Source organism: Solanum lycopersicum, chromosome 2 (assembly GCF_036512215.1).
Source record: "Solanum lycopersicum chromosome 2, SLM_r2.1".
In the NCBI taxonomy this organism is placed as follows: Eukaryota; Viridiplantae; Streptophyta; class Magnoliopsida; order Solanales; family Solanaceae; genus Solanum; species Solanum lycopersicum.
Window position 1 is genome coordinate 64,705,307 of NC_090801.1, and position 13,956 is coordinate 64,719,262.

General features: G+C 33.8%; 2 protein-coding genes across 7 annotated transcripts; both read left to right on the forward strand.

Annotated features, from left to right (window-relative positions):
- The first annotated feature begins 11 nt into the window (after positions 1-11).
- On the forward strand, positions 12-6,229 carry LOC101251944 (splicing factor U2af large subunit A). Of its 5 annotated transcripts, none has more exons than XM_069293893.1 (14): positions 120-295; positions 972-1,252; positions 1,543-1,650; positions 2,306-2,376; positions 2,655-2,744; positions 2,986-3,059; positions 3,137-3,181; positions 3,268-3,327; positions 4,042-4,102; positions 4,191-4,303; positions 4,656-5,102; positions 5,209-5,344; positions 5,449-5,516; positions 5,821-6,229. In XM_069293893.1, exons 6-14 carry the CDS (start codon positions 3,024-3,026, stop codon positions 5,956-5,958), a joined length of 1,104 nt encoding a protein of 367 aa, XP_069149994.1. In that variant the 5' UTR covers positions 120-295; positions 972-1,252; positions 1,543-1,650; positions 2,306-2,376; positions 2,655-2,744; positions 2,986-3,023; the 3' UTR covers positions 5,959-6,229. The 5 variants fall into 5 exon arrangements, with proteins under 5 accessions (XP_004232384.1, XP_025885311.1, XP_069149994.1 ...); XM_069293894.1 differs by having other exon boundaries at positions 2,658-2,744; XM_004232336.5 differs by lacking the exon at positions 2,655-2,744 and having other exon boundaries at positions 12-295.
- A 4,339-nt stretch (positions 6,230-10,568) lies between these two features.
- On the forward strand, positions 10,569-13,706 carry LOC101252546 (zinc finger protein GAI-ASSOCIATED FACTOR 1). Of its 2 annotated transcripts, XM_010318047.4 has the most exons (5): positions 10,623-11,107; positions 11,227-11,319; positions 11,411-11,807; positions 11,893-12,164; positions 12,627-13,706. In XM_010318047.4, exons 2-5 carry the CDS (start codon positions 11,313-11,315, stop codon positions 13,400-13,402), a joined length of 1,452 nt encoding a protein of 483 aa, XP_010316349.1. In that variant the 5' UTR covers positions 10,623-11,107; positions 11,227-11,312; the 3' UTR covers positions 13,403-13,706. The 2 variants fall into 2 exon arrangements, with proteins under 2 accessions (XP_004232386.1, XP_010316349.1); XM_004232338.5 differs by having other exon boundaries at positions 10,569-11,319.
- The last annotated feature ends 250 nt before the right edge of the window (positions 13,707-13,956 follow it).

Here is a 13,956-nt window from a genome sequence, read left to right on the forward strand (position 1 = left end):
ATTAGGTGGTATTTAATTTTGCTATCCTCCGTGTAGGATAAAACGAAGGAATTGAAAACGCAGCTTGGAGTTTACGGTTGTACCCTTTTTTTAATTAGACAAAACCTAAAAAGGAAATCGCAATTGGATTTTGCAATTCCCAAATACAGAACGGCAAAACTCATTTCTAGCCCTAGTTTTGTACTGAAGAGAAAAATTAGGGTAAAAACGTAGTGGAACGATGCAGGAATATGAAGGTAATGGAGAAGATATAGAGAATAATGGTTCTTCTCCTTACAGTGACTCCAAGTCTCAGGTATTTTTTTTTTCGATAAAAAAATGGATTTGAACTTATAAAGGTGATGAAGTAATACACGTAGATATTTGCTTTAATTAGGGTTACGTATATGCTTTTGATTGTTTTATGTTCGATGACTGGGAAAGTTTTATATGAATTGCTTGATGGGATGCGATAGCTGGGTATATCTCTGTCTCTGTGTGTAGTTATGGTTTATGGAGTGTTGTGTTGATGAATTTCTTTTCTTAAGGGCGTTTATTCGACTACTTGTTCCGCTAGAAAGAGTGATGGGATTTGGAATAGAAGCATCAAAACATGTATAATCGGACAATTATTTTTTGAATTCAAATTACACTGTTGGAGTTATGGAATAGAGCCGATTACATAAAAGATGTAGGCTGTTTTTGTTGGTGGTCGGGTTGAGGAGTATTGCCTATGGTTGGCCTCTGGTAGGATCCAGAGAGGAGCTGGTTTGCTCCTGTTGGACAGCAGTTCTGATCTTTAACCTGTAAACGTAGCCAAAACAAAAATTTTATGATATAAAATTATTTTCCCTGATTTGTGTTGCTCTTTGTTTTAATTTCCTTAGCTTTAGATTAGTATGGCTTCTGCTGTATGGTATTCCGTTTTTGTTTATATTTTTAAGTTTTGTTGTTCTCTTCATAGACTAAACATTTTTATTATCATTTTCCAGCATACTTCTCGTGACCCCGAGAAAGAAAGGGGCTCATCAAGAAGCAGGGAGAAGGAGAGGGAGAAAGGGCGTGATAAAGACCGGGACAGGGACAGGAATAGAGATAGAGATAGAGACAGGGACAGAGGTAAGGAAAGGGACAAAGATAGGGATAGGGACAGAGAGAGGGAGAAGGACCGTGATCGTCATCACAGAGATCGTCATAGGGATCGGAGTGATAGGAGGGAGAGGATCAGAGATCGAGATGAAGATGATCTTCAGCGAACTCGAGATTACGATAGGTGAGTTCAAATGCAGTTCTAAAAGTTAGTTGGATTCATGTTCTGTACCTCTTTTCAGGTACTCATGTATGATGATAATACATAATTGTGGTATTCATTTTAAGAATCATGTTTGATTTAATTTTGAAGTGCTGTTTTTTCTTTGTCACTGTTCTCTATGCTCGACATGCTTTAGTGTGAGCTTCATATGAGATTCACCATTCATGTGTTTGGTGCTTGCTGATTTAGTGTCTCAACCAATTTCTTATCTTTCTTATGTTCTTGTATATGATTGTTTATTTATCCCTCAGGCGAAGAGACAATGACAAAGATAGAGAGGACCGACAGAGACACAAGCCTAGCTCTAGGGGTAGATCCGAGCATAGATCAAGGTCTAGATCACGGTCACCATCTAAGAGGTTTGTCTTACTCCTATATCTTCTTGTAGGAGCATTATCAAGATACGTTTTATTGGTTATTTTTGATGTCCTAATGCTCCGTTAGACTGGTTTCTTTCTTTTGAACTTTGAGTGAAGCAAATTGTAATTTGCTGTGATGTTGGCAAGACTGGTCATTGGACTATTTGATCTGTCAATTTGGAAAGAAATCACAAGTGTTGATGTTTTAGAAATTAGAACTATAGATAGAATTGGGCTAAAACATTAGGTGAAGACTTTGTTATTTGGCCATATGAGCTGATGTTGCCATGTTGGCTTACAAAAGTATTTGTTCTTGCAAAATCTTAAAGCTACTATGATGACTTTCACTCTCTAATTACTGGAACCTATTGGATTTTAACTGTTTGTTCTTTTCCTTTATTTTTTTTTCCTTTTGAATTCTCTGGGGTAAAGTCTGTTTATATTCTACTTTACATTCTATTGGCCTCCCTAGACCTCACTTGTGGGATTGCACTGGGTATGTTGTTATTGTGATTTTTCTGTCAGTGGCTAACTTCTATACAGATCGTAGAAAGTTAAATTTTCAACCATTTTATTATTTCATTCTCAAAAAGAATAATTCATTCTCAAAAAAATTTATCACTTCGCTGTTGGTACTAATGATGGTTCTTTTCAGCAAAAGGATCAGTGGTTTTGATATGGCACCTCCCACCAGTGCATTGCTATCTGGCGCTACTGATGTTGCAGGTACACGGTCCATCAATTTCATTACAATTTAAGTATCTTGAAAACTGTCATGTTTTTCCTGGACATAGTGTGGAAGTTCGTATCGAAATGCATGGTTACATTTTGGTAAGCTTTTTGTTTCTTTGACTTCCACCTATACTAGTAGCGAGTCCTAGTTAGATTAGCTCTTTTGCTTTTCTTTACTTTTTACTTGGTGAAATAATTCTGAGACTGAGGGTTTTGGTTTCTTGTTGTGTTTGGTGTTTGTTTGTTTGTTTTGTATTGTCTTATGTTCTAAGAAGGCAATGTTGGGCTACTTGCCCCACTGTGCTGACAATGGGCGTGAGCCGACTTCTGTAGCTTATATGTACAAGGAAGAATCGATACAGGTCTTGTTCATCTTCAAGGAATTGCTAGTTTGGTAGTTTACAAATATTTTCTCTAGTAATGAATTCACATTAAAATTCTCCATTCCTAAAATTGTTTTACTTCAATTTGATTACAAACTCTTCTATTTTTTCAAATACATCGAAAGACAAAAAAGATTTTAGTGTAAATATCCATTTATTTTAGCCACTTGAAGTATGTATGTATTTTCACTCACTGATTTGTAATTTACATGCCGCGCAGGTCAAGTTCCTGGGACCACTAACCCATCAATACCTGGAATGTTTTCTAACATGTTTCCTCTAGCAGCAGGCCAGGTACTGTGACAGATCCTTCTTAGCATACCTTCACTGGTTATCTATATTCTCATATATTTGTTTTGTGGCTTCTCTAGTTTGGAGCTCTCCCTATTATGCCAGTCCAGGCAATGACACAGCAGGTTTATAATTTGTGACATTTCCTATTCTCTCTCGCTTATGGGCTTCTTTTACCTGAAAAGCATTTTATTAAATGTTGCTTTTTCAGGCTACCAGACATGCTCGGCGAGTTTATGTTGGTGGACTTCCGCCTACTGCAAATGAACAGGTAGCAAACTTCCTCCCATGACTTTGCACATTGGCTGTTCTAAGATTTTGTCTGCTCAAGTTTGGAAGCCGCTGTTGTCTTTCTAGTTATTCTTTGTGGAATCATTTTAGTTTTTCCTTCACAAGCTACTGCTTGTAATATGGTGCAATATAGTGTCTTCACGTACATTTTCACAGCTGTGTATTCCATCTAATTAACTTTTTGACATAAACACTAACACATAGCTTTTCTGATTTACTGATGTCGTGCAGTCTGAAACCATTTGTAGTTGTAGGTATTTTTGTGTTTTTTTGCTAGACATCTTTATATTTTCTTCTAAATATATGGAATTGCTGCATCTGATCCTATAGTCTTTCGGAAACAGCCTCTCTACCTCCACGAGGTAGTGGTAAGGTTTGCGTATATTCTACCCTCCCACACCCCACTTGTAGGATTTCAGCAGGTATGTTGTAGTTTTGGTTAGACCATTAATTCTTATGTTAGCATTTTTGAAATTTTATTCTCACGTGTGATGTTTCGTTCTCCATTGTAGTATTTTTTGTACTATGTCGGCCAAATTAGGCTTTTTTATGTGTCGTGTATGGAATCATCAAGTTTTGTCGTCCTCCAAAATTATCATTTGTTTGAGCTTCCTAATTTCATGATTTGGGTTAATTCTGCACTGCCATATTTTTGAGTACTTCCTATGTTTGCTGAAAGTTAATCTATATGCAGTCGGTTGCTACCTTCTTTAGTCATGTCATGTATGCAATCGGAGGAAATACTGCTGGTCCAGGTTAGTTCATAGATTTATGTGGTTTTCCTTCTAGTATCACTATAAGTTTTCCTTTTTTAGGTGCTTAAAATATTGTTGAAATTTTCAGGGGATGCTGTTGTCAACGTTTATATAAACCATGAGAAGAAGTTTGCCTTTGTTGAAATGAGATCTGTTGAGGAAGCTAGTAATGCAATGGCTTTGGATGGTGTCATTTTTGAGGTACTAAAAATCATCTGATAGGTGTTTATATGTTAGCTTTCTACTTATGGTTGTAGGGTGTTCCTTGAAAACGAAGTAAAGAAAGAGAAGATTTTAGTTTCACCTCATTCACAGACTCTGATTCTCCCTATCTTGTTCGCCACCAGATAAAGTTTGGAACTAATGTCCCTTTGCCCCTTTCCCATTATATAATCTGGAGTCTGCAAACCCTGTCTTTCTGTGGTTTTTTATTTGTTTGTCTTCTTATGGTGATTTGTGGTGGTGGATAATGTATGACCAAAGCATCATGCTGCATTATGTCAAGTATTCTTATACATACATTTGTTTTCTGTGCACTTGATGTTTTGTTCAGGGCGGACCGGTTAAGGTTAGAAGACCCAGTGATTACAATCCTTCCTTGGCAGCTACACTTGGTCCTAGTCAACCGAGCCCCAACCTCAACCTGGCAGCTGTTGGATTGACACCAGGTTCTTCCGGAGGGCTTGAAGGACCTGACCGTATATTTGTTGGTGGTTTACCCTATTATTTTACAGAATCACAAATCAGGGAACTTTTAGAGTCTTTTGGTCAACTTCGAGGATTTGATCTGGTCAAAGATAGAGAAACTGGGAATTCAAAAGGTTATGCTTTTTGTGTGTACCAGGATGTCTCTGTTACTGATATTGCTTGTGCAGCTCTTAATGGGATTAAGATGGGGGATAAAACTCTTACTGTTAGGCGGGCTAACCAGGGCACAACCCAACCCAACCCTGAGCAAGAGAGTGTATTGTTGCATGCACAACAGCAGATAGCTTTGCAGGTAGAGATACTTCTATGCTCTTCCATTCAGTTTTCAAGTTCTTAGGCTTTAACACTTTTATAAAAAGGACTTTCAAGCTCACCCTTAGTGTTTTTTTCTTCTACAGAGGTTCATGTTACAACCTGGTGCATTAGCCACAAAGGTTTTGTGCTTGACAGAAGTGGTTAGCGTAGATGAGCTCAAAGATGATGATGACTATCAAGATATTTTGGAAGATATGAGGATTGAATGTGGTAAATTTGGTGAGTAGCCATATCTAGTGTTCTGTTTCCTCTAGCATACCTTATGCCTTGAACTTAGGTTGAGAATTTTAACTTGTATTTGCTTTTGTATGTCTACTTTGCAGGAGCTCTCCTGAATGTTGTCATTCCACGTCCAAATCCTAATGGCGAGCCTACACCTGGACTCGGGAAGGTACATGTCTGCTGATCTGTTGAGTCATCATCTAGATTAGTTACGTCTACAATCTGATCTTGACGTTCCTATATATGTTTGTTAAAATGAGATTCAACTTGTTTCTAATTTTCTTCACAATGACCAGCTGAAAAATGACTATTCTGTTAAGTGTCTTTCACTACGATTATTTATTGCTTCCTTAAACTGTTTGTGCATGGTTTGGAACAATTACAAAAGGGCTCCAATACCTTGCTCTTTTTTTTTTCTGGTGGTTTCTACTTCTGAATGTACAATGGTTAAGACTTGTATCCTGGTTCTTCAGGTATTCCTGGAGTATGCAGATGTTGACAGTTCCAGCAAAGCTCGCCAAGGGCTGAATGGAAGAAAATTTGGTGGTAACCAAGTTATTGCTGTCTTCTATCCAGAGAACAAGTTCTCTGAGGGAGATTACGAGGCTTAACTGTAACCACTATAGCTGTGACATAATATTCAGATTATTACAGGGAGTTGTTTGCATGTCCTATAGGAATTATATCCCCCTTTTGACAAAGATTATTAGTGTCCTGTCTTTTTTTCTTTTGCTTTTTTGTTTTGGTGAGCATGGGATATTTTATTCTGGATTAAATTTAGTTTGTGGTTAAAGCTGGTGTAAAGTATCAAACAGGAATAGTGTTATCGGGTTGTTTGAATGTCTTTTTTCTTTTTATAATTATGGCTATCCATTTTATTCATGTGCTTTATTGTTCCCCAGCCAAGAAGTTGCACAGTATTTTTTGTTTTGAGTGCACTCTATTGTTTATAATTTCTTGAACGTCACTTAAATTATAGTAGCAGTTTATACTGTAATGAGGTAGAGTTGATAGTTGGAAATTACTTGTTCTAGTGGATAGCTACTTAGGTCCTCTACTCTGTTAGTGGAACAGAAATAGGGGTTGGACTTGTCAAAAGTAAAATGAGTTTAGGCAGATGGTAATATCTTATCAAGATATCATCGCAGCATAACTAATGTATTTCGACATATATCTCTTTCATCACTCCGGCAATTTAGTCCAAATTTTAAATAATAAATGTGTAGTTTAGCTAGATAGAAATACGAATTATAAACTCTTGTACTGTATCACAATGTCTGGTCCCTTTGCTTCAATGTGAAAATGAAACGATAAAGTCGTTTTCTTGAACTATTCTCTGTATAGTTGGACATACCTCCGTGTTTTTTCTAATTCCAGTTGACCCCTTTGTTAGTGTAATTTGTAACAAATATGCTATTAATCTTACATAAAACCAGAAATATAAGATAATTAATTAAAGCTTTATATGGGTCATCCTATTTTTATGCACTAATGGAAAAACGTTCATCTTAAGAAATAATAAAATTTAAAAAAAGAAAAACAAGAAAGGGAAAAAAAATAGTAGTTAAAACTTTGTGGGGGCGGTCCATACCACTCCTCGGCATATATAATTGATGAAGAGTTTGAAAAACAAAACAAAAAAAAAAAAAGTAGATGCATTCAAGTCAACGGAAACATTAATAAAGTGTTAGAGAAAAGACAATTCAACTTTTTAGCATTTGTTTACTGGAATTACACTTTTAACTTAGGGTTATCCCATTTTAACTGTGTGACTAATTATATAATCATAAGGTAAAGTTTTGTTAATGTAAAAAACAAAAGAAGCTCACGTGCAACTTCGTATGCCACTATTCAACTTTGATAAAAATAAATAAATAGATAAGTATCTGTCCTCTTTAACTAGAGATCTCGAGTAGTCAAACTTCAATGTGAAAATCGGATATCAGATCAAAAACAAAAATCAATGAATTAGGATTATTTGTGAAATATTATAATGGTTATTCATGAATTAGGAACTGGACTAATGTTTTTGAATGTTCAAATTTAACAAAGACTAATATAAGGAAAAGAATGTCCAAACAATAATTTTCACTTAAAAAGGGAAAAATTAAGTGACTTTAATATGAAAAAAATGAATAATTTTTCGATCAGATTAAATTTTATTAAATATATATTATGTTATTTGTCCTCCTCAATAAAGTGCTAAATCGACATTTTGTGTAGATTTTTAATCTTTTGAGTCAGCTAAGCCTCTTTATTTGAAGTGTGACAAATCAATTGTTTGACTAGTAGTACTAAATGAGTAAATATAATGTAACATGTCCACTGGCAAATAGCTGTTTCTCAAACACTTGCAGGAATATAAAAGGAACAAAGAAAATAAGATTATGCCCTACTCTTAAAGAATGCACAGCAAAGTGTAAGGGAGAAAATTCAAAGATTTAACTTGTTTGAAGGGAAAAAAAAAATTAAATACCAAATCATTTAAAGGGAACATTGTGTTATTAATGAAATCATAACAATATGTTAGTGACTAATATCTTTTTATTTCGCAGTGGAAGGAAAACAAAATTACACAGAGTATTAAATTCATATAATTATATATATTCTATCATGGAAGTTGTTCCAATTTTTTTAAAAATAGATTTTTTATTGTTCTCGGATACATTCCTGATTTGTTTGATACATTGTAAATAATATATTATTTGATGGGAGGAATTTTTCTAAGACGAGAAAGGAGTGTATCCAAGAATGAATTTTTGTAATTTTTTTAAATGGATAGAAAAATTCAGAGATTATGATATTTTAATTTTTGTGTTTTTTATAAATGTTTTTGTTATTTTCTCTAATAAAAAAAAACTTTTCGACCACTATTTTCAAATATTGATCATCGGTTACTAATTTTTTATCCAATCTAATATCGTCATAACATAAAAAAAATTAAATGAATTTATAGATAAAAATATACCTGTTTAATTTCTTAATCGAGAGGAAATGGACACTTTACCTCAACCCTTGACGTGATAACGAAGAAAAACTGTTTATTAAAGCCTAACATTGATAAGTCAGATATCATCAAAGAATGTGGTGCACTGAATGAAGTTATTTTTCTTTTAATTATTTAATTTCGAGCCTTGAATATAGAAAAGTCTTTAATGAAAAGAATTTTCCTATGAATCCTATACGATACTAATTTAATATGAGTATCAAATATGAAAAGGAAAAAAAAACTATCTAGTCAAAGTGGTTTTCTTAATCATATATATGTAACCTCTAGTTATCAATTATTACAAGGAACAAGGATTTTTCATCATGATTATAAATCATTCTTCATTAAAAAAGAATGATGTAATAGTTGAGGCAAAATAAATATTTATTGATCAGTGAGAATTTACTATTTTGTTTGTATTTTTTAACTTGTATGATGATTTTTATTTTGAGAGTCAAATAATATGTGTTTTATTTTTAAAAAAAACTATATGGTTACCCAATTTTTACGTGAACATGTATATACGTAAAGTAAATCCTGTCAAATTATACAAAAGTTGAGCTGACAATAATTTAGATGATTAATTGTAATCCTAATAAAAGATCAATTGCTAATAAAGGATTGGGACCAAAGAAAGATTACAACACCAAATTTTCAACTCCAGTAAATTGACACGTGGAATTTTTCAAATTTAGATGAAATTATAACTTAATTAGTTTAAAGAAAGTTAGCTCGACTTTTTTCTCTCAACCAAATTAATGCAATACACCTTTTTTTTTCTTTTTCTAATCTACCTTAATTCAACCAAAAAATCATATTTTTTTTCTCACTTATTATGTGTTTGAAACTTAATTGATTCTATCATTATAATTTAGAACAAAGAATCAAACTTCACCTTCATCTTTTAATTAAAAGATAATGTTTCTCTCTTAATTCTCTAAAATTATATTTATTTAATTTTCAAATTCTTTTTTTTATGGCTTTTGTTTGCTTCTTTTTTGGCAATTTTCAGTAAAGCTTTTGTAAAAAATGAAAAATAATTTTCAAAAACAGCTCCAAAACCTAAATGCTCTCTCTTTTTTGTATTAGAAACTTTTTGCCTGAGTTTTTATTAAATTGACCATTGCTATTTGGGACTTCCCAAGTAGTGGGGACTAGGAAAATCTTGGACTTTATATATGATTTGATTAAATTTTTTTTTAATTTTTAAGATTGAGTTAATCATAAATTCTTTTACAGATTGAATTGATTCTTATTTATGAAAATTTTTAAGATTGAATTTGACACATATTTTTTCACAAATTGAATCGATTATTGTTTACTAGAAAATAGTAACAGTTAAAGTCTAATATTTATAGTCAATTTCAAATATTTGCATTTTTACATTCTATCTTTTGGATAATGAAAAAGTTGGATGGTGAAAGGCTACTGATCATTGAAAATTAATAGAGAAGACACAAGATGTGATAGTAAAAATTACCCGATTAAATGCTGAAAATTTAATCAAAGTATTTTGTGTAAATTGGTGACTTTTGATAATTCTAACGAGATAATAAATTCAGATTAAAAATTGATATATAATTGTTTTGATGTATTTATGTTAGTTTAATTGAACACAAAAAATAATTTTTTTTAAAAAAAAATTATGATGTATTAAAATAATTCTCAATTTATAGTGTTAAACATGCTTGGTGGATTATGTCGGCTTAACAATAATGTCCAAAAAAATTACTTTAAAAAAAATAAATTAAAAGGGATAAACAAAATTGAAGAGAGAATTTCCAATGTTCTCATTTTTTGAGTTATGAATTTATTTATATTATTAGTACAAGTAAGGAAATACTCATATAAATGAAAAAAATTCATGTTTTGGAAACTACAACCACTCCTCTGAATCATTTTACATGATTCAAATATAAAAATATATATATTTAAATTTAATTTATTTAGTTATTTTAACAAATTTAATTAAACTTAAACTTTCTAATACTATTCTTAATTTAAAATAGCTATATAATAGAAAATGATAATAAATTCAATATAAAATTTGAAGATATTAATAACAAAAGTAATTTAGTTAATTATATTTTTTATTTAACTTTTTAAAAATTATAAATCAACTTACAATAAGTATATATATATATATATATATATATAAAATATTAGTAGACGTCTTTATCCTCCAGAAATGAGACACATTTATGATTTATTTACTTTTTATTTTCTTAGACACATTTATTTACTCACTGTAAAGAACAAGTACTAGCTACTACACACTAGTACTATGATTTTTATTTTTCATTTGATTAATTTTCTGTTCTGTTTTATTATTTTATTTTTCTTCATCTTCTTGAAAAGTAAGAATGAAGACCAAAACTGAGTAGACTTTTTTTGCGGTCTCTGTTTTCACATTAAATTTCCTCTCTTTCTCTCTATTGATTTCCGAGCCGCCGACTTGCGTTGTCACAACTGCTTCTCATTTTCATCGAGTTTTTCTTCATTACTTTTACTTATAAGCAAACCCATTTACTCGAACTTAGCGACTTTCCCGGCAGAAAGTTCACGCCGGTGATTGACTTTCTGGTGATTTTGGAATCTGGGTTTTTCAGCTAATTTCTATGTTATGGGGATTTGCTATTTTAGCTTGGTTTGATCAAAACTGGTAGTTGGGTGTATGAAAGAAAGAAAAACGAAAAAGCAAGATTGACTGGTAGATACGGCGAAAAGAGAGAAAGTATTGACTCCCCCAAGAAAAGATTGATATCAAAAAGGTTTTTTTAACATAAATGTTCTAAAGATTTGCTTTTTTGAGCAACCCCCCCCCCCAAAAAAAAAAAAAAAAACATGCCGGCCGACCCAGATAACTCATCCGCCATGAACGATTCTACAGGCTCAGGTGAAGCAAGCGTTTCGTCTTCAGGTAATCAAGTAGTTCCTCTGAAAGAATCAGCCAAGAAGAAACGGAATCTTCCTGGGATGCCAGGTAAATCATGTTCCGTTACGATTCTTGATGAACCCAATTTTACTAATATTCAGCGAAGATTTGATTTTCTGTTTTTGGTTGCTTTGATTAGATCCCGATGCAGAGGTTATTGCTTTGTCACCAACAACTTTGCTGGCGACGAACAGATTTGTTTGTGAAATTTGTAGTAAAGGGTTTCAAAGAGACCAGAATTTGCAGCTTCATAGAAGAGGTCATAATTTGCCATGGAAGTTGAGGCAGAGATCAAGCAATGAGGTGAAGAAGAGAGTATATGTTTGCCCTGAATCCAGTTGTGTTCACCATGATCCTTCTAGGGCATTGGGTGATTTGACCGGAATCAAGAAACATTTCTGCCGTAAACATGGTGAGAAGAAGTGGAAATGTGACAAATGCTCCAAGAAATATGCTGTTCAGTCTGATTTAAAGGCTCATTCAAAAATTTGTGGAACTAGAGAGTATAAATGTGATTGTGGCACTTTATTTTCAAGGTAAATCAACAGTATGCTTTTTGAGCTCAATTTAAGTTCTTTCTGGGTAATAAAGTTGTTAACTTTATTTGCTAATAATGTACAGGAGGGATAGCTTTATCACCCATAGGGCATTTTGTGATGCATTAGCTCAAGAAAGTGCTAAAACACTGCCAGAGAAGCCTCCTAGTACTAATGAGGAGCCTAAGACACAAGCTGTTGCTTCATCATCACCACCGCCATCGCCACCAGCCCCTCCACCTGCCACCGAGTCTCAACCACCACCACCACCACCAGCAGCTCCAAAGTCTTTAATGACCCCTACCGTTCCACCGTCAACTGCCGTAATGTCATTTGCTTCCTCCGTTCAAAATCGAGGTACCTTCTCTGCGTTTGATGTTTGTCGCATTTGTGTTTGTTACATATCAAACAAAATAACTTTGTTGTTTCTATATCTTGGAAGCTAGTTAATTTTGTCATTTATTGATCTTTGTTCTTATCTGTATTTATTCTTTGTACAAAATCATTTATCTTTTTCTATTAATCAATCAGAATCTTGTAGACAGAAGTAGGGTCTAAAATAGGAAGGAAAAAAATGAAGAAAATGATCGGATAATTAATTATAAACTAAGATTCAATGTCATGAAACCGTTGGCTAAAGAAAGAATAAGTAGTATAATGCTTAAATAAGGTAAAGATTGTAAAGAAAAGATACTATATTTGGATCTCCTTTTGCAATAGATAATGTTCTTTTTCTATGAAAAGTTTTAACTTTCTCTGTTTCCTTAAAGAAGTATGCTTCTTTTCATCTTTTTAATATAACTGCTACAATTTGTGCAGAATTGCGGGAGAATCCAGTCACAAATTCTGCTGGAGCTGCTACGAAGCAAGTTGTGGAGGAAGCAGCAGTGGTAGCAAGCTTGACTGGAAACTGTAGCAGCTCTTGTAGTAATGGAAGTAGTAGCAGCAATGTCTTTGGAAGTTTGTTTGCTTCATCAACAGCTTCGGGAAGTCTGCCATCTCAAGCTCCTGTTTTTTCTGATATATTTCGAGCCATGGCGCCTGAGCACACTCTTGAGATGGCACCACCTTCATCTACAGAACCAATATCTCTCGGCCTAGCGATGAGTCACAGTTCGTCAATTTTTAGACCAGCTGGTCAAGAACGGAGGCAATATGCTCCCGCACCACAACCAGCTATGTCGGCAACAGCATTACTGCAGAAGGCAGCTCAGATGGGTGCAGCAGCAACCAGCTCATCGTTCTTGAGGGGCATTGGGGTTATGTCCTCCACGTCATCTTCAAACGGTCATCAAGAATGGAGTGGGAGACCCAGTGATGCCAATGGTGCATCATTAGCTGCAGGTCTTGGTCTTGGACTACCGTGTGACGCTGGTTCTGGTCTAAAGGAATTAATGTTGGGAACTCCCTCGGTGTTTGGTCCCAAACATCCCACTCTTGACCTCCTTGGATTAGGAATGGCAGCTAGTGTCGGTCCATCGCCTGGATTATCTGCCCTTTTAACATCCATGGGTAGCAATCTTGACATGGTGACTTCAGCTGGATCATTTGGTAGTGCAGATTTCAGTGGGAAAGACTTGGGAAGAAATTCATGATATCTTAGAGTCAGGTTTAATTTATTCTGTATAGGACAATGAATTTCACTTGATGCAGCAAAAAACATATTGGCAAGCTCTCAGCCCCAAAGATTTGAGCATAGGATGGCAGGAGGAAAGAAGGCAGTTGGACACTTTTAAGATTGTTCTACTGTCTCCTTTGTGTAGGAAAAGTAGAAAGGTTTTTTTTCTGCTGTACAGTAGAAGTTGAATGTATAGCTGTATTAAAACTCCTCTGCTTTTTGTTACAGATGAAGCTGTTAATGTGTTTAGTATATAATTTGCTATAAGCATATTTAACCAAGAGAGGCTCATCTAGTGGGAATTTTTATCAAATGGTATCTCTATTTCAGACAGTGCAAATTTTTATAAAATTTGTATAATTCAGATGCATAACTAATGCAGCAGTGTTAAACTCTTTGAGCAAAAAAGTTTAAAATTTAGCCAACGAATCGTTGAATCGGCCATTCTAGGGTTGGATGTTTGAACATTCTGTTTATGTTTTTATTTATTTTTATATGGTAAGTATATATGAAGCCGGCAAGTTGGTTCCT

Coding starts and splice junctions, on each gene's coding strand:
- LOC101252546 (XM_004232338.5), top strand. CDS start 11,181: ATGCCGGCCGACCCAGATAACTCATCCGCCATGAACGATTCTACAGGC. Junction 11,808..11,892: donor TGTGGCACTTTATTTTCAAG/GTAAATCAACAG, acceptor AATAATGTACAG/GAGGGATAGCTTTATCACCC. Junction 12,165..12,626: donor TTCCTCCGTTCAAAATCGAG/GTACCTTCTCTG, acceptor CAATTTGTGCAG/AATTGCGGGAGAATCCAGTC.
- LOC101251944 (XM_004232336.5), top strand. CDS start 221: ATGCAGGAATATGAAGGTAATGGAGAAGATATAGAGAATAATGGTTCT. Junction 1,651..2,305: donor TCACGGTCACCATCTAAGAG/GTTTGTCTTACT, acceptor GGTTCTTTTCAG/CAAAAGGATCAGTGGTTTTG. Junction 5,345..5,448: donor GATTGAATGTGGTAAATTTG/GTGAGTAGCCAT, acceptor TCTACTTTGCAG/GAGCTCTCCTGAATGTTGTC.